The sequence below is a fragment of the Eurosta solidaginis genome, chromosome 3 (assembly GCF_040869045.1).
Source record: "Eurosta solidaginis isolate ZX-2024a chromosome 3, ASM4086904v1, whole genome shotgun sequence".
NCBI classification, from domain to species: Eukaryota; Metazoa; Arthropoda; class Insecta; order Diptera; family Tephritidae; genus Eurosta; species Eurosta solidaginis.
In genome coordinates this window covers 244,933,467-244,953,064 of record NC_090321.1, presented here as the reverse complement: position 1 = coordinate 244,953,064, position 19,598 = coordinate 244,933,467, and the positions used below count along the sequence as shown (strand labels likewise).

Sequence of the window (19,598 nt, the reverse complement as noted above, 5' to 3'; positions counted from 1 at the left end):
TGTGATGACATGTTACCGATGTGATTTAAATACGATATTGGAAATTCTGTGATGCAATGACAATGCGCCAATGCTGTTTAAATAATATTGGCAAATACACACAGCAACATAAGTACATAATTTTTTATTATATTATTTGACAGGAATGTGCATAACAGCAAATGAGAATAATGGACTCGACAGGAAATGCACACTCTTCCAATTACAATAAAATTTGTATGCTTGTCTGTGCTATTATGCATACATTTGCAGTGAAATTAATGTTTGAGTTTTTGTGGAAGCGCATTAGGTAGGGTCGATCTCCATATGTTTTGAGGGTGAAATAATTCAAATAAGTAGAACCAAATAACATCAAACTTAAAATTTTTTCAGAATTATGTAAGTCTTAAGAAGCTCTTCTAATATTCTTAAGAATTTATTAATAATATTCACATAGTTGTTTGTAGTACTTTGCTTGGTTAGACGAAGAGATGTTGGTGAAGCTAAGCGTTTTAAATTAACAGAAATATATTTGATTACCTTTTTTTGTTTCTATTTTGTCTTTGCTACATTACCTGAATCGTATTGCCTCTATTTTGGGTCTTGAATCAGCTGTTCTCTGCCGTATTTTCAGTGTTTTCGAAATTATTAGAACTGTCACTTGTATCCATTACGCACTTTTGTTTGACCCAGGCTAATGAGCATTATGTAATATGCGATTATGAGCATTCGAATGTTGCTTGATCTCTGTAGTCTAAACAAAATTCTGCGAAACAACTGAACAGTACTTGAATTTCTGCAAATTTTAAAACATATACAGTTTTTTTAAACTTTTCTATTAATTTCAGTTACACATTCCAGTACACCGGTGGTATGTCTTGTTATCGAAGGTGGCACAAATACGGTGCGTGCAGTGTTAGAGTATGTAACGGATACGCCACCAGTGCCAGTGGTGGTATGTGATGGTTCGGGTCGTGCGGCCGATCTGATAGCTTTTGTACACAAGTAAGTTTATTTGAAGTGTCATCAAATGACCTTTTCTATTTAATGTATATAGGATCGATTTTCCGTCATCCCATGTCAAATTTGGTTTCGGGAGAAACCGGTTTTAGCGTTGTGCCATCATCAGTGTCGATTTTCGTTCTGATCTGTTGTTGTCGTTTGCCTTGTATTTATAGTTCGTAGGTACATGCGCAGGTATTGTCAAAATTGATGCTTGTATATATTTATGTGTATGTGTTGTGTGTTCATTCAGAATCGAGGGTGGTTTTTACTGATCGATTTGTGTGGCTGATTGAGGCAGGTAAAAGTCAGTAATTTTAGTCGTTTGACCTTCGATCTTTTGAACACTGTGTTAGTGTTGTATTTTTTAAAGAGGTTTGTCAATTTATATGTCCAGGTGTTATTATTTTCCTTTTCATTACATGCGTTCTTCTGAGTTTATCTACTAGTGCTTTTTTATATCCGTTGTGTGCAACAATGTTATACGTATATATATTGCTTCAAGCTCTCTCTTATATGCTTCTTGTATAAGAAAGGTTCTTTCACAAAATGCCTTAATGTTACATTTTTTTGCTGTTGGGAGTGATTTGAGTGGCCGCTGGCTATCTTGGGTGTAACATTACATCTCGAACTTTCTTTACAAGATACTTAACTGATGTTTAAGCTTTAATCTTAGAACTTCCACTAAACTCGTTATTTAAGTGGAATACAAGAGACTGCACTGAATAAACATTTTTAGAAACGTTGTATGCTCTATTATGGATGTGACGATTACACACAGGTGAGTGGCTAACTCTACCAAAGCTGGATTGCTATAATAAAAAAATTATAATATTGTGACGAATATTAGTGACACTATGTGATACTCACATCACTAGTTTGATGCTAAGTAAATAAAGCCACAACAACAATGAAGCAAGCAGTCACTTGTATCTACATAAACGAATCAATAATTATGTCTACACATATGTACGTACATGCAGCGGAGAAGAAACGCACAACCATATGCATATATCTGAGATACTCCCGAAAGTATGCAATGAGAGAAGCTATAAAATCGTGCATCTTTATAGCTGATAACTAACTAGTAAGTTCTGGAAATAGAAGCGCCTAGAAATATGTCAACGAGGAAACCGCGTAGTATAAAAGCAGCGACAGTGGAGGCACGAAAATCAGTTTGATTTAAGACGCTATCTGGCGAGCAATAGTAGTGTTATTCTGAAGTACTTTAATAAAGGCCATTTTGCATTATTGAATAGTGGAGTTATTTATTCAACAGTTTAGTGATTCGAACGTTAGCAGAAGGTTGCAAATAAGGGGAATTGCAGTAAATTCGTTACAATATATTTAAGCTTAAGGTTCTATAGATTTTTTGCTGAGATAGGGTGTGTTTGTGAGTGCTTGCCAAACCATCGCCACAGGGCAATCCCGCTTAGATACGCTTTTTTTTTAAGTATTTCGATGTTACCATAACCGAAACTTGAACCCAGGATCTTCAGTGTGTTCGGCAAGAACGCTACCTCCACTACAACATTATAAATTAGCTTTATCTTAAGTAATTTTTTTTCGGTTGCTTGTTATCTGCTACACCGTATGGACTACTCTCTACTCGTTGAACGCTTTTCCTTTTTTCTACAATTTTCTATGAACTCGTGACGTTCGGATCTATGAACCGGTATATATGGAATTTTATCCAACCAAAGACAGTTCTTTCGTGTTTAGCCTATTTCACGTTATATTTCCTTGAATAGATTTATCGCGTACACAGTTCGAAATTAACAAATTAACAGATTTCCAGGAGGTGTGACGGGTGTGACAAGTGACGAATGTGACCGCAATTCAAACCGACTTGTCTTAACTTAGACTCAGTTTAGTCAGCCCCTTGACACTGCAAAAATGCAGTATCCTTAAAATTTAGCTGGTGTCTGTACTTTGTGACTTTGGGCTTAGGTTAGATTAAGCTAATTGGGTGTGCCATATATTTGAAGAAAAACAATTGGACCCTATTACAGTTCCTTGGTTTTCAGTTATTTAGAGAATAGCTACTTAACAACGAAGGCTATCCGAAAAGGGCAGATATCGATGCAGAGTATTTCCAAATAGGGCCAACATCGACTGTTTCTGCTACTAGCCCGTCTGGCAGGGTCACAATTTTTTGATTTCTTAACTTCGGACATGTGTCGATTGTTACTACAGGCATTCCTTATCGCGGAAATACTTTAAGTCCTCTTAACCCACTGAGAGCTTTTAAGTGATGGTGGCCTGAATTTAACGAATGTTAAAAGTAACAATTTCTACTAGAGTCAACACATGTAGATTTCCCAGACTAACGTTACAAAGAGTACCAAGAAACTTATTATCCCTTACAATGATTTTTTTCTAAATATCTGCGATGCCCCAATATTAAAGGTACCGCATTTAACATCACATATGGCAGTCAAAGGTTTGGCGCCCTTGTACAGCAAATAGTAAAAGTAAAGCAATCAACTCTGTTGCTTGTTTTCCAACTCTGAACACTGCAGTATTACCCAAACTATGGATTACGGACTATTTTCATGGCAGAAGAGGTTTTTTACATATTTAACGTCTTTGAAGGAATCTTATAAATACGGACCTAATTCCCACATATTTTCTCAAAAAAATGCGCTGAACACATTCATCAGCCTCTAACTGATATTCAACATGTCCCTAAAACATGGTGTTTTTACTGCTGCTTTGAAGGAATCTTTTCTAATACCCCTCCACAAAAACGGCAGTAGCTCATGTGTAGAAAATTATCGAGGAATTGCAAAATTATCTGCCATCCCAAAGGTATTTAAATCCATTGCTACCAATCAGCTAACATTTTCTGTTTCTACATTGATTGCAAAACCGCAGCCCGGATTCTGTAAAGGCAAATCTACCATTACTAATCTACTTGAATTCACAACTCATCTTTCTAATGGATTTAGAGAAAATCTTCACACCGATGCTATTGACACTGATTTCAGTACAGCATTTGACAAAGTTTCCCACTCCTTGCTTATCCACAAGCTGGATCGACTTGGCTTCTAACCTGGTCTCACCCAGTGGATATCTTCGTGTCTCTGCGGTAGAACGCAACAAGTAATTTTTAAAAATACTCTTTCAGTTGTCATTAATGTTCCCCCTCGCGTCCCACAGGGTATTCATCTCAGTCCAATTATGTTCTTGCTATTTATTATGATATCTTTACCACTATAAAATATTCCAAAATCTTAATGTATGCTGATGATGTAAAACTTTTTAGGTCCTATGCGTCTATCGAAGAACGTTCCTCGCTTCAAGCGGACTTAAACTGCCTAGTTGCTCGGTGCAACGCGAACACAATGCTGCTGAACATCTTTAAATGAAAATTCATGTGCCTCTCTCGGAGATCTTTGCCAGGAGCCTCTTACGTAATTAATAATTTTTGTCTTGCATCAGTAAATTATTTTGTTGACTTGGGAGTTACGATGGATGCTAAACTTAGTTTCAAACTTCATATTATGGCTACTGTCAATAGTGACCTTTATGTAACTAAAGCCCTTTTTACCACATTAGTTAGACCGATACTAGAATACGGATCAATGTTCTGGATTCCGCGATATCAAGTTCATGCAGATAGGCTTGAGTCAATAAAGAAGCAATTTTTACTTTTTTCTTTAAGGAATTTTCATTGGGACTCTGCGTCTAATCTTCCACCTTATACTAGTCGGTTAAACCTTATCAATCTTCTAACTCTCGCTGGTCGTAGAGAAATGCTAGGCGTATTATTTATCGCTAAACTACTGAATGGACTAATTTCTAGCCCCTATCTTTTGAACGAAGTAAACTTCAATGTCCCATCACGAGCGTGAAGACATTACAAACCTCTTCTTTTGAGTCAGTGCAGAAATAATTTCGAATTAAATGATCCTTTTCGATGTTTGTGTCATGATTTTAACTCTCATTCGAATTCTTTTGATATAACAGATTCACTGTTCATTTGATATAACAGAAAACTCTTCTATCCCAACTAACTCGTAACAAAATAAAAAAAATATATAAAAAAATAAAATCTTTATAAGCTAAAAGCCTTAACTTATTTAACAATTTACTATATGTTAATTTTCAACTGTTATGTATATAATACTCAGCTGATGATTTTTATTCTGTAGCTGAGCAGTTTTAGATCTCAACGCTTAACAAACCTCCGCCTATCAACAACTCAACAAAAACAAAATCCGTGCGTCATGCGGCTTTCTGTCCATTCTCCCTTGACCCTTCGACTAGAATTTGTCACTTTGCTCAGTTTTATTGATATTTTGTACACAAATATATGCTTATGTACAGATATTCTCTTTTATTTGGGGTATCGTCTTTTACATCGCTGTATATGTATGCGCGTGGGGCAGTTTCAATGTATGCCGTCTGCTCGTCATAAATTTGAAATTCAATTAACTGGATTATTGCTTCGCTCGATTGTATCAAAAGTGTGAAAAGGGTTAGAAAAAGCAATAATGCAGATAAAGGATAAAAGGGTAAATTTTTATTTAATTTGAGTTGCTTTGGGAGAAATTTCACCCAACAACAACAACGAAGTAGCAAACTGCGTTAATTTCAAGTCAAACCACGACCCCAATTTCATTTTGATGTTATTAAATTGCTCCCTATAATTAATAAAAAAAAAAAGGCTGTTGTGAAAAAAATATTTTTGTTCGTGTAGGAGGGTGATTGGGCTGAATTATGTCAGTTTTGCTACGTAATTATTAATTTTTAACCTTTATTTGCGTTACGTAGGAACTTTTGATTGATATCAATCTGCCGGAAAAAACACAATCCACATAAAAAGTTGTGGTGATGCATATTCTAAGAAAACCGCGGTTACTTAGTTAATTGGATCTTAACCATTTTAACGGTTATGGTTGTCCAACAAGGTGCGCCAGTCGCTTCGTTTCTCTGCCAACCGGCGCGAATTGGTCACACCAAGGGATTTTAAATCATTTCCAACTCGTCCTTCCAGCGGAGTGGGGACCGCCCTCTACCTCTGCTTCCATAGCCGGGTTCCGATAGAAACTCTTTCTTGGACGGAGCGTCATCTTTCATTCGCATAACATGGCCTAGCCAGCGCAGCCGCTGCGTTTTAATTCGCTGGACTATGTTGATGTCTGCGTAGAGCTCGTACAGCTCATCGTTAAATCTTCTTCGGTACTCGCCATCACCAATGCGTAGAGATCCATAAATCTTTCGACGAACTTTTCTCTCCAACAAGAAAACCGTGATTATTCACCGTAAATCGACTTCACAATCCTTTTATACCAGGATAAGATATTATGAGCTAGTTCGAAAAAAAAAAATTTAAGGTAAACGGTTTTAAGATCGCGGGTTTGAATCGAGCTCAAGGCCTAACAATAATTATTTTATCATTATTATTGTTATGATAAATTTCTAAACGGATTTATTTAGGTTGACTTGACAGCTGGTTGGTTGGATGGCTGGCACGAATTTTGTAATTGAAATTTAAGTAACTTCCCGATAAGCTACAAGCTTGAAACTTGGAACATAGTTCAGAGTCCGATGACAATGCAATAATAAGAAAAAAATTGCCGCTAGGTGGCGCAAGGATCCAGATATTCACAAAAATCGTATTTCTGGTCCGTTTTGGCTCATATTTGGAACACATAATATATACAAGAATAGAAAGCGACCTATGGGAAAATTCGGCGATAGGTGGTGCCAAGTCGAGATAATCACAAAAATCGTATTTGTGGTCCGATTTGGCTCATATTTAGAACACATAATACATACGAGAATAAAAAGCGACATATGAAAAAAAATCGCCGCTGGGTGGTGCAAAGATCGAGATATTCCAAAAAGTCGTATTTGTGTTCCGATTTGGTCCATATTTGGAACATATAATACATACATGAATAGAAAGCGACTTATGATGTCCGATTTGGCTCATATTTGGAACAAATATTACATACAGTCCGGTAGAAATGACATCAAAATATCTTGGAGTTGGAGGAGTCGAGTAAAGTCTTTGGAAGGATTATGTTTTGAGTAGTTAGATTGTAACAAATTGTCAGGAAAGTCCTTGCAGTAATGAGTCACTAAATGAACTAAAGAGATTGAGAAATAATAGGCAATTAAATAAAGACAAAAACTTGAAAATAACATTATTAAAAAGAAAATTTTAGTTAAACGGTTTTATTGAAAACAATACTTACATGAAGCAATAATAATACTAAAAGCTAGAAAATAATTAGGCAGGTCCTAGGTACTAGTCATCACACTCCTCATCAATCTAGGGCGTTGATCAGACAATTAAATAAAAGCGTTGGACGCGTAAATTTCTATTGGTAGTCATACATAAGACCAACTGAACCCTAATCACATTTTTCGCAATTAAAAACTGCAATATAACACATGAATACGACGCAAAATATGTTAGGAAGTATTTTTGTTGTATACGGGGAATGTTAATAACAGTGCTTTACGAAATTTTGTATGTGAATGAGCAAGGCGTAATAAACTTTAATTGCCAAGTCTGAAGTTTCTTCATATTTACAAACGCAACATTTTGGTTGATTGTGGCGATGTTATTGGAATGAATAAGCTTGTGTTAAGCGCATCTATATGAAAAATGTCATTGTGCCGCGGCCTTTAGTACGAGTAAAAAGGGAATCCGCCGAATTGCAGAACTGTGACCAAGTAAATGAGTGCGCTGAAAAACGACGTAAGTGCCAGGTTAGCTGTGTTCCATGAATTTATTTACGAAAAGGAGTATTATGAAGAAGCGTAGGCAGCTCGGAAGTTATCCTCAACCAAAAATTTTATATTTTTTCGTGTTACAATGACTAGAATTACTGAATTTTACCTGCCTCAGTCAGCCACAGAAATCGGTCAGTAAAAACCACCATCGGTTCTGAATGAACAAACAGCACATACACACAAATATATGTAAGCATCAATTTTGACCATACCTGCTCATCTTTTTAAAAACTATAAATACAAGACAAACGACAACGACAGATCAGAACGAACATCAGCACTGATGATGGCACAACGCCGAAACCGGTTTGTCTCGAAACCAAATTTTACCAGGGATGACGGATAATCATTCCAATATACATCACTTATCCTACTACTTTATTCGTCAATTGGTAAATTCATAACCCATTTAATTTCACCCGCTTGAATGGTAAACCACTATCAAAGCCAATTAGCAAGAAACTCCGAAAATGTTTAAGTATGCAGAAACAAATAAATTTAAACCAAACTATTTATTTACCACAAACCAATTTGCTCAAATTTGTCCCAACCGTAGTTTTAACTTTCACTAACTCATCGAAAATTCAATATAGTCGTTAGCATAATTTATAGACTTCTGTTGAAGTTGTGGTAGTGGTCTCGCGGCTTATACTGTTTTGCTGCCTCTTGCTTGCTTTATGTTTGTTCAGTTACTTAGTATTTGCTGCCCCCTCCTTACCTGCTTACTAAGTTTGTATACATATATATAACATAGTAGAAATGCTCTAAGCAAAATATTCTGTATTTTTAACTCAAGTACTGTACATTACTTATACACAAACTTATTGATCTCTTTGTTCGCAGCATCAATTGTTGAATGTAGTGGTAAGGTATGTCACGTCATGTTGCTAATTCGTGTTGTTTTCATTTGACAATATCAGGACATGTCGCATTCATATATAAAACAGGGCTTTAACGATAGAGCTTGTTTTTCTTTATCAATGCAATACAAATGTACATTTATATAAGGCATGCTTAAATAATTAGCTTTGTTGGTATTTCACTGTAAAATTGTGTCGTGTTAAATTTTTTCTTCTCTTTGTTCTGCTTCCTGGATCTAAAAGCTGGCCAAAGATATTTCTTAAATATGTATCTAATTGACACGTTTTACATTTGGCTGTTAGAAAATATATTTTCTGTGCCTAATTAAATTTTTTTGTGATTTTAATTAATTTAAGCAGCAGGAATGTTTCAAGAGTGATTTTAAAATGAAATGTGTTAGATTGAACTGGAAGGTCCATAAGGAGCTCACATAGACTGAATTAGTCCGTAGTGTTACCAGTAGTTTATTTTAACCACCAAACTGAAAAACCCTTTCAAAAATCAGGAGCTATGTTATAAAATAACTCCGTCCTCTTGGAAAATACTAGAAGCTTTCTAGGACTTAAGCCCCTTTGCTGCTTCTAGATCTGACAGCTGTATCACCCCTAATAGCTGGAGTCTGAGCCTAGCAGGTCAGGTGCAGGGCACAAGCACAAAACGTGCTCGATCTTTTCCTCCTCCAACCCGCACTTCCCACATCTGCTATCACTGACCAAGCCTACTTTAAAGGCATGTGACGATAGAAGGCAGTGTCCAGTCAGAATACGCGTCTACAGTCCTCTCTTTTAATGATAGAAGCAACTCTTTTAGTGTACGGTTGTAAGACCTACACATAATCTTCGACACTTTACAGCCCCGCGCTTGAACCTACGCCTTTCCCGCTTGGGAAGTGCGTGTATAGTCTTGCCTCTATTTTTTATACTCAATTGCGTTAAGCACACAGATTATTACTACATTGGGATGGAATACATTCATCAAGATAAACATTCGTACATTAAAATGTTCGGTATGAAAAAATTAAAAGATTAATCCATATCCGAATGATCGACTCTCCAAGTGATAAAATAATCTAAAAAAGTTCTAATCGAAGGTATAACACAATGTAAGAAAAAAAGACAAACGTGATAATACCTGAATAGTGATACCATTTTTTCTCGTAGATCTTGAAGATCTAAGAATGACTGCATACAAAATTTTCCCCGGACACCACCGAAATCGTGATATATGGGTAAAAACCCGGTTTCTTGTACCTTTGGATCCTAACGAGCCTATGACTTTTTTGGTTATAAAGCGACTCTAATCCTATAATGTGTGTATGTCATTTTAAAGAATGATGTTTTGTCTATCCAAAACTGGTAAAAGGTTTAAAATCGGTTGCTAACTACAAAAGTTACAGTCATATCGATATGCGAAGGGTGTTTCTAAATTTAGACAACAACGTACCAAGTAAACATTTCACAGTCGTTTTGATACAATATTACATTTTTTAAGTTGTGTTTTCATACAAATTTTAATAACTCAGTTTTCAGCACAATTAAAAAATAAATACTCATTGAACTCATAATTAATTTCCAGCTCTGTTTCAAAACCCGAGAAGACGTGAACAAAAATTGGTTCATTGGAAAAGTTTTCACAGTTGTATTGCTTTTCTAGTTAATATTGTAGTGAAATTCGTCGTATTTCAAGCCTTCTGCTAACGTTCGAATCGCTAAACTGTTGAATAAATAACTCCAATATTCAATAATGAAAAATGGTCTTTATTAGACTACTTTGAAAGTACTTCACAATAACACTTATAATTCACAACCAATAACATGTTTAAATCAAAACTGATTACTGACTACTCAGCTTTCGCTGCTTTTATACTCGCTGTTGCCTCGTCCACCCATTTCTCCTAAGGTCTAGTAACTTCGCGAACTTCATGCTTGGTTACCAGCCATATATGTACATGTATTTGTAGTTTATAGCCTCTCGCATAGGCATATGCGTGTGGATATGTGAGTATTACTTCGGCAGATGGTGAGTATCTCTCCGTTGTCTTGTATATATGTGGGTAAATGATGATTAGTGTGTTTATGTAGCTTGCTTTAATGTTGCTGTGCCTTTATTTAATAACCTTAGGGATGTGAGTTCAATTAGTGATGCTAATATTCGTCACAATATATATATTAGCGTGGGTCGATTTGTATGGACGAAAGTTAACCGATATCGCGTCATCGATTTTTCGATGGGATTTAGGCTCAGGAAAAAAAGTTCCAATACGCATACCCAAAAAAATAATTTTCGACCCTGCGAAATTAAATTTTTGGACTTTTTTTCGACTTTGATTTTTAATGTTTTTTTCATGACCTACTAAAAAAATTTCCTGATTTTGGGTCGGACAGGGTATACATGAAAATTTTACAATCAAATGAAAATTTTTTAGTAAGTCATGAAAAAAACCTTAAAAATCAAAGTCGAAAAAAGTCAAAAAAATAAACTTTCGTCGGCTCGAAAATTATTTTTTTGGGTATGGGTAGTGTAACTGTTTTTCCTGAGCCAAAATCCTATCGAAAAATCGGTGGCGCGATATTTGTTAATAAATCGACCCATTCTAATATATATACCGAAAGAAAGGTCTAAATCTTTTCTTATTAACTGAGAATTGGATTATAAAGAACAAAGTTATAGGCTCCTAAGGGTCGAAAGGTACAAAACAACAGGTTTTTACCCGTTACTCAAGATTTTGGCGGTTTCTGGCGAAAATTTTGTTAGAAGTCATTCTTAGATCTTCAAGATCTACAAAAAAATGGTATTTTTCTGGTGCCACACAGTGTAGTTGTATTAACATGTTTTTTCTATTGTATTACATTTTTTTTAGTATCAAAAAATTAAATAATGAATTCATATCTGTTTGTCACACAGTGATCGACTTCCCAAATGATAAAGCATTTGAATCGGGTTTTATTTTGAAATTCGGAAAATTTTAAAATTAATTGTTTAATGCTGTTACCCAAACTGTTATTCCTTTTATAATAAAAGTTACTTAGAATATATTATTTTCGGACTTGTAACTTTTTAGTCCGAAAAAAATTATTAAATTAGAACTTTTATTTTTTAGGGACAGCAATAAAGTCCGGCCCAATAACTATTAAATGGTTCATCACAATGAGACGAATTTTTTTTCACACAGAACCCCTCTTTTTTATACAGAAAACGTTGTATCAAATTCCAAGGCGAGCAAACAGTTGCAAATTTACTATGGCATACTATGACTAACTAAAACTTTCAAATTACCATAAATGTTTCAAATAAAGACAGAAGAATGTATTGGTAAAAAGTTCGTTTCATTTGGATTATCCATTCTATAGTTAAAGGGCCAGATTTTTATTTCTCCTTAAAATAATAAAAGTTCGGATTTAACCTTTACTTTCGGACTTATAGAATAAAAGTCCGGCTGTACTTTTATATGTGGATTTTTTGGAAAAAAGTCCGAAGCGTAAAAATGATGCATTTTTCGTCATGAAAATACTAAAGGTAATTGTAAAAAAATTATTCGGTTTTTATTCGCTGCAAAATTTGTTTTTTTTTTTTTTTTTTGTTAATTTTCACTCCCAATCTCACTCCTCCTTCCTCTCCCACTTAAATAATCTCATATACGAAAATTTTATACCAAAGAAAATATAGCGAGTTGGAAATTTTGTTTTCATTCCCACTCATTCCTACTCCCACTTTCACTCTTGCTCCTTCTTTGAGTTTCATTTCTAGTCCCTTCACCTATACTACTTAATTTTTTTTATATTTGGAATTTCTATACTAAATATTGGATAGCTGCCTTAAATAATACGAGTATGAAGAGAATTTAAATATTTGATAATTGGGGCTGACGCCGCTCACTTATTCAAAATTTTATATAGACAGAAAAGTACCGGGGGACCACGTGACCCTACTGTGAAATTTTTGTCAAGATCGTTTAAGTTCTTTGGACGCTCAAACGTCACAATCATATATAAATTGTTATTTATAATCATTTCATTTCTTTGCAAAACAGATGTACATTGTACTACCGTGCTATCGTGCAATCATCTGCGGAGGTCAAAACAGATACAAATGACACGTGGCGTGGCCCGCCCACTTATCAAAAATTCTATACAGATCAATATATGTGGTACATATGTGACCGGGAATCATGAAAGGGACCTATTGTGCGAAAACAAGTTTTCGAGAAAAACGTGTTTAAAGTTTTTGCTTAGCTTGACTCTGTGTATCGGCCGGCCGTTGGGAACGAATTTTGTAATTAAGATTTAAGTACCTTCGATAAGCTACAAGCTTGAAACAGAACCCGATGACAATGCAATAATAAAAAAAAATCTCTGATATCTGGCGCATCGGTCGAAATATTTCAAAAAAAAAAGAAATATAGGAAACTGCGGTTTGTTCCATTGGAGGAGCGTTAAATTTCCTATAAGAATCGCTCAAATGTGAACAACGGTATTTTCGCACAATAGGTCCCTTTCATAATTCCAGGTCACACATATTAAATTATCAATGGTTTGAGCAAATTGGTTCGCATTTTCGACAAAAGACATTTATATGGGCTGTAGGTGTGGCACATCACACTTTTCCAAAATTGTATACCTATAAAAAACACACACATACATTTTTATTTATAATATATGAAAGTAAATGAATTGATGATGAATTTCAAGCCATACTTGCGTGAATTGAATGTTTGTAAAACCACTAAGTTCATTTTCCAAACTATTATTAATCAAATCTTCCTTTAAAATTTGGAATATTGCTCTAAAACTTTGCATATTTCTTACAATGCACTAAATATTTGCTACCTCCTCTTTAGATATGCCTCCGATGGTGATGAACAGCCAGTGCTGGAGTCTATGCGGGATTACTTAATTACAACCATACAGAAAACATTCGAGGTCGGCTTCGAACAAGCAGAAAAACTTTATCAAGAACTTTTGCAATGTACACGAAATAAAAATTTGGTAAGTTTATGCTTATGCATGAAAATGTGTACACAAGTACAGTTTTGTACAAACAAATGGAACCGCAGCAAAACAAATTTTAGACATTAAGGATATATACAAGTTTTTTTTCTGAAATATAACTAAAGTTTTCATTTCTTCTCATTCAAATTTTTAACTTTTTTGGAAGCTTAAGGTTCTCTTGAAGATGACACCAGAAAGTAAAAGATAAACCATTTTACGAGCTTTACAAGATGTTGTATATGTACCTAAATTCCATAAATGACCTCACGCCTAAAAAGTGAAAATTTTTTGAAGAATTAAGTGAAGTAAAAAAAATTTACTTATTACTAAAATTTGTCCAAAATTTATAAAAAAATTTATCCACTAAATTTTTTTTAATTTCAAGAGATTTTAAAAATTTATTCTCAAAATTTACAGCATTAAAAAAATAATTTTTTTTTAATTTTATGAGATTTAAAAAAATGTTTTCTAAAATATTTCAGTCATTAAGAAACATACAACAAATAATTCTAGCAATTTTTTTATTATCCTGATTTTAGAAAATTTAAAGCTTATAAAATTTGGGATTGTTTTTTTTTTTAAGTAAGTGTGACAAAATAAATTTTTCTAAAATTTATTAAAAAATAAAAAAAAAAACAAAAATGCAAGCCGTAATATTTTTTTGCGCGACAGCTGTTTAGATGACACCTTGTAAATCTCTTCAAAACTTTTTCACCCGAAAGTGGGATTCGAACCCGCACTCCTACAATAGTTGAAGTGTAACAAATGCATTTAGCCACGTCATGATTTTTTTGTTGCAAAATTCATTAAATTGACCAGAGCTCAGGTTGTATCTTGTTTTTATTTTCAAAATTCGTTCAAAAATTTATAAAAATTACATCTCGTTCTAATTTTGTCAAAATTAACCGGTCTGCACATTTCGTTGATTCACTTTTACTATCTTAATTTTAAAAGGTTGAGGGTTTATCAAATTGTTTTTTTTTTTTTATTAAGTTTAAAGATAAAAACATTTTACTCAAATTTATTCCAAAATTTTTCAAAAACAAATTTTGCATTGCTAAATTTTTTACAAATTTACCAGGTTTAAAAAAATTGTTCAGAAGTTTTCGTAATTCTAAAAACAAACTGAAATCAAAAAAAAAAAATGTTCGAAAAATTTTAAGAATTAGAAAAAAAACTGGAACGATTGGACATTTTTATTTTTTCTTATTTTATTTATTTTTGTTTTATTGTTGCAGAATCGTTAAGTCTCGTTAAAATTTTGTCGAAATTAACTGGCTTCAAAAAAGTTATTAGAAGTAATTATTTTTTATCAATTGCGAAATCAAGTAAAAAAATTGAAACTAAATCTGAAAAAAAGTTTTAAATATATTGAAAATATTTTTAGGTTAATTCAATTATAAATTCTTTTAGAAGTTTTACCCAAATTTAAAGAAATTTCATGATACCCAAACGCCGAATAAAAAAAAATGTATATCTCTTAAAATACTTAATTAGAACATATTGAATTAAAATAAAATTTTTGAAGTAATAAAAAAATATACGATTTTATATTTTGCGTATGTGCTTAAAGAAAAAGAAAAATTTCATTTACATTTTTTTTTTTATTATAAAATTTCTCAAAACTTGTAAGTTTGTAAGATGTTAATGAATTATATATAAAATTGTCGTGTCACAAGGTTTGTGACAGATCTTAACTATTTTTCATACCTCAAAATGATATGGGTAGTCCACACCTTAGTTATTTTGTTACACAAAATATTCCTCTGCGACTGGGAGTGGGAATTATGGACGGAGAATAATTAAGGAACTAGAGAGAAGAAAAACGAGGGAACGAGAAAGAGACTGAGAAAGAGATATAGTTAGGCGAAGATAGAGACATAGGGATAGATAAAGCGGGAGAGATAGAAACAAAAGAAGCTTGAGAGAAAGGAAGGAATGGGAAATATGGAGAGGAAGAAGGAGACGCAGAGAGAGGAGTGAATGTAAACATAATGAAAAGAGGGAGAGAAGTGGAGGGGGGAGAGTAGGAAGTAAAAGCTTCTCAAAAGTTATATAGTTAGACCAAAGTTAGGGCAGAACAACGTCTGCCGGCTCTGCTGGTAATATCAAAAATATTTTTTTTTCAAGCACCAAGTTTTAAATTATTTTAATAAAATTTTTTGGTAAAATTAGTAAACATTTTTGGTACATTTTTTTAAATTAATATTTTTAAAAATTAAGTTTTAACGCAAACTGACTTTTAAAACTTTGCAATATTGGTGGTCCTAATTTTTCGGCCCCAACTGTGTCTATACATTTCGTGCTGGGAAATCGGTTGCAAATTGACCTTCTGCATCCCGCACATTTGTGTTTTGTGCATCTGACCACATTTCAGCAATGAATATTAAAACCAGAAATGGAAACCTATGTTGAGTATCTTCGCTTTTATTTGCTTTCAATACACTGCGGATTCGGTGATGATTTTGTGGCTGTAACTTTATGCGTTTTATATTCTGCAGCATTTTGCTTATTACCAAATATCAAAAAGTCACATAAAAGAACAGCAACAAAAAAACTTTTTTAGTTTACTACTATAGCTCTAAAAAAGAGAATATACAATGGACAAGGCAAATAGAGCTATCGAAATTAATTAATATGAAAGTTAGTTCTATTTATTTTTTGTTTCCAGGCAGAGCATAAATGATAGTTCATTAAAGAAAGCACCCCAGAAGAATTACTACAAATAAACGAATAATTAAAATGCATTGAGACTAAAATCGAATTTCCATTTTATTTCTTTGAAAAACTTCTTTCCATAAAAAATTTTTTCTCATTTATTTTCTCAAATTCCTCTTTCCACACAGATAACAGTCTTTCGAATACAAGAGAAGCCCGAGGGTGAAGCACAGGAATTAGATCAAACTATATTGACAGCATTATTTAAATCGCAGCACTTAAGCCCCCCGGAACAACTCAGTTTGGCATTGACATGGAATCGCGTAGACATAGCACGCAGCGAAATATTTGTCTATGGCCAAGAATGGCCACATGGTAAGTTGATACGCTATAGTATACGTATTCAAGTATATGAGACAGATAAAACTGCCAGTGACAGTTTTTTTTTTTGCATCTTCCTTCGTTTAAAACTAAAAAAAAGTTTATTCATTCAATTCAAAGCGTGTTTTCGCGTTGATATGTATTTTATCAAACGACATAAATTGCTTGCTTATTAAATTTGTCTATGCTGTGCATATTTGCATATTTAGCCAAATTTTCATTTTTTTATTGTATACCTTTAGGCGCTTTAGATGAAGCAATGATGCAGGCGCTTGAGCATGATAGAATCGATTTTGTGAAATTACTATTGGAAAATGGCGTTTCAATGAAGAAATTTTTGACAATACCACGCCTTGAGGAATTATATAATACGAAACATGGTCCAGCCAATACTTTAGGGTGAGTATAAGTTCAATGTTTAAAAGGCTTGCCTATATTTAGGAGTTCGTTCATAAAGTTAAAATAAATGATTTTTGTTGGTAATAGGCTTTTTTGACCAATCGTTTCTTAATTGCAAATAAAGATATTTATTTCAATTTTTCCACCTAACGTTTCGCTAGACTTCCTAGCATCATCAGAGGTGATGTAATATATTTGTTATTTAAATATTAAAACTAAAAGCATTAGTACCATTTAACGTTGGTATCATTGTCAGTATGACAATGCATCATCAGAGGTGATGTAATATATTTGTTATTTAAATATTAAAACTAAAAGCATTAGTACCATTTAACGTTGGTATCATTGTCATACTGATATGATACCAACGTTAAATGGTACTAATGCTTTTAGTTTTAATATTTAAATAACAAATATATTACATCACCTCTGATGATGCTAGGAAGTCTAGCGAAACGTTAGGTGGAAAAATTGAAATAAATATCTTTATTTGCAATTAAGAAACGATTGGTCAAAAAAGCCTATTACCAACAAAAATCTACAAAAATAAATTGACCGGAAAAATCATAAAATAAATGATATTTCGAAAAATTTATTAATAATTACCTAAAATCAACTTTAAAGATATTTTAAATACCACGACGTATTCTCGAGGCCGGAGAAATATCACGTTTATTATAAATAGGTAGGTAGACAGCAGATAAAAGGTCCAGAGCCCTTCTGTAGACTCACAAAGGTACTCAGGGGGACCATAAGTAACGGAGAAACAAGGTAGGTCAGCCGGCACGGGTTGAATGTCCACAGCAAATGCAGGCTAAATTGTTGATACAACATTATTCTAAGCAGAGAGGATCTACGAACTCTCTTTAGGTACTAGACTAGACACTGTAGTCTACAATATCATCTAAGTAAGTTAAATTTATCAGATACACGAATCTGTCGCTTTTTTGACCTGGAGAATGAAACGTTAACATTTTCTGCGAATGTGATGCTCTGGAAAGCTGAGAATCTTAATTCCTTTGTGATTAGGAGTAAAAAGCCTGAAGAGGTGCTTAAATACATAAAAAGGCTCCACATGCAGTAATAGGCTGACAGGTGAAGCTAAAAGGTCAATTAGGCAGTGCATCGAAGCCTAGTAATAAATGTAATAGCTAAGCTCCTTCCCGTAATCCCTAGCTTAGGTGAGATGTAAGTCCCTGGGTCGAAAATAAATTTTTTGCCCATAACTCTTGGAAAAAACTTGGCCAATTGTGATGTCAGCAGATTATATCCCTAAATATACCAGCTGCTGTGGCTCAAGCCATTTCGCAGAATCGATATTTAGCTATAACTTTTATTGAAGTATTATACACCTCCGGAAGTTCATTGAGGAGCAAATGAGCGACAGTAGTCAGCTTACCGTCGTATACTCTGTGCTTTACGTTAATTTAGCGCTTTGCTTTTCCTCAATGCATCGGATGCCTAGCAGTCTTAGTGTTCACTAGGCAGCGTCCAGTGAGAAGCCTTACAAAAACGATTTCTCCAATTTTTTTTTTTTACGCCAGAAGTGAACTTATGCTTCCTTTATCACAGAAAGGCCAAATTAGCCAGACAGAGCACACTTGCGTTGTTTATAATTTATAATAACACAAAAATATTTAATTAATTATACCTACATGAATAGGTGTAAGGCAGTCAATTTATGATGAAATCAAGAGCACACAAGAAAACCAATTCCTTAACCGGATAAACGAAAAGCAGTTGATACTTGAACAGGTGTAAGGCACTGAATATATGGAGGAATCAGCATCACAAAAAACAAACTGAATCGATAGCCGAACAAGCGAAGGGCAGTTGATTTACGACTTACACAATCACACCTCTTGCCGCTGCACCACTAAATTTACATTCGTTCGTAGCAATGCTATGCGTAGTCTAAACAATTTTTAAAACATAATTTTTAAGGCCCATTTCCAAGCCAACTTCTTAACTCAGAGCTAACCTGACATGAGGGTTTCATACTTTTTTGAAAGATTTTCAAAACTGTTTGAAAGTCGACATGTTTTGCGAAATCTTAACCCTAATACACTTACTGATTGTCACCTTCATTATCTAATTCTATGAGCTTTTTCACATAGTATATGATTAACTTGTTAACGGTTATCAAATATTTTATATTAACTGTTCCCCACTGAATGCATAATTGCGATCTTCTCCTGCTCGATAATATTCCTTCCTGCGATATATCTACTCTCCCAGTAAACAGAGGAATTTTTTGGCTTTTGTAAAAAAAAATGTTTGTATCTTCTTGCCTCTTTCTCCTCTCTCCATGTTTGATCCTTGTTCTTACTTTGTATCTTCTCCCCCTATACTCCTTCATCACCCTCATTTCTCCTGCTTCCTCATTATTATCCCTATTTCCTAGTTTCATACTACAAGTTTATTTTCTCTCCTTCTCTCTGTTATCTTCATATTCCATTTCTTTTTCTCCCCCTCTCCCATTTCCACAAATATCTCTTAGTTTCCTTTTTCTCCCAGGAAGTACGCCCATACATATTCCAAAGAAATCACATCATAAATTATTTGTTTTTATAGGTC

General features: G+C 33.9%; 1 protein-coding gene across 27 annotated transcripts in view; it reads left to right on the top strand.

The window, feature by feature from the left end:
* The window catches only part of Trpm (transient receptor potential cation channel, subfamily M), a 793,755-nt gene that overhangs the window by 633,492 nt on the left and 140,665 nt on the right, over window positions 1-19,598 (top strand). For all 27 annotated transcript variants that reach the window (XM_067775779.1, XM_067775781.1, XM_067775778.1 and 24 more), the window contains 4 exons: window positions 828-984; window positions 13,433-13,580; window positions 16,430-16,616; window positions 16,865-17,021. In XM_067775779.1, the coding sequence (XP_067631880.1) occupies window positions 828-984; window positions 13,433-13,580; window positions 16,430-16,616; window positions 16,865-17,021 (649 nt within the window). The remainder of the gene's footprint in view (window positions 1-827; window positions 985-13,432; window positions 13,581-16,429; window positions 16,617-16,864; window positions 17,022-19,598) is intronic.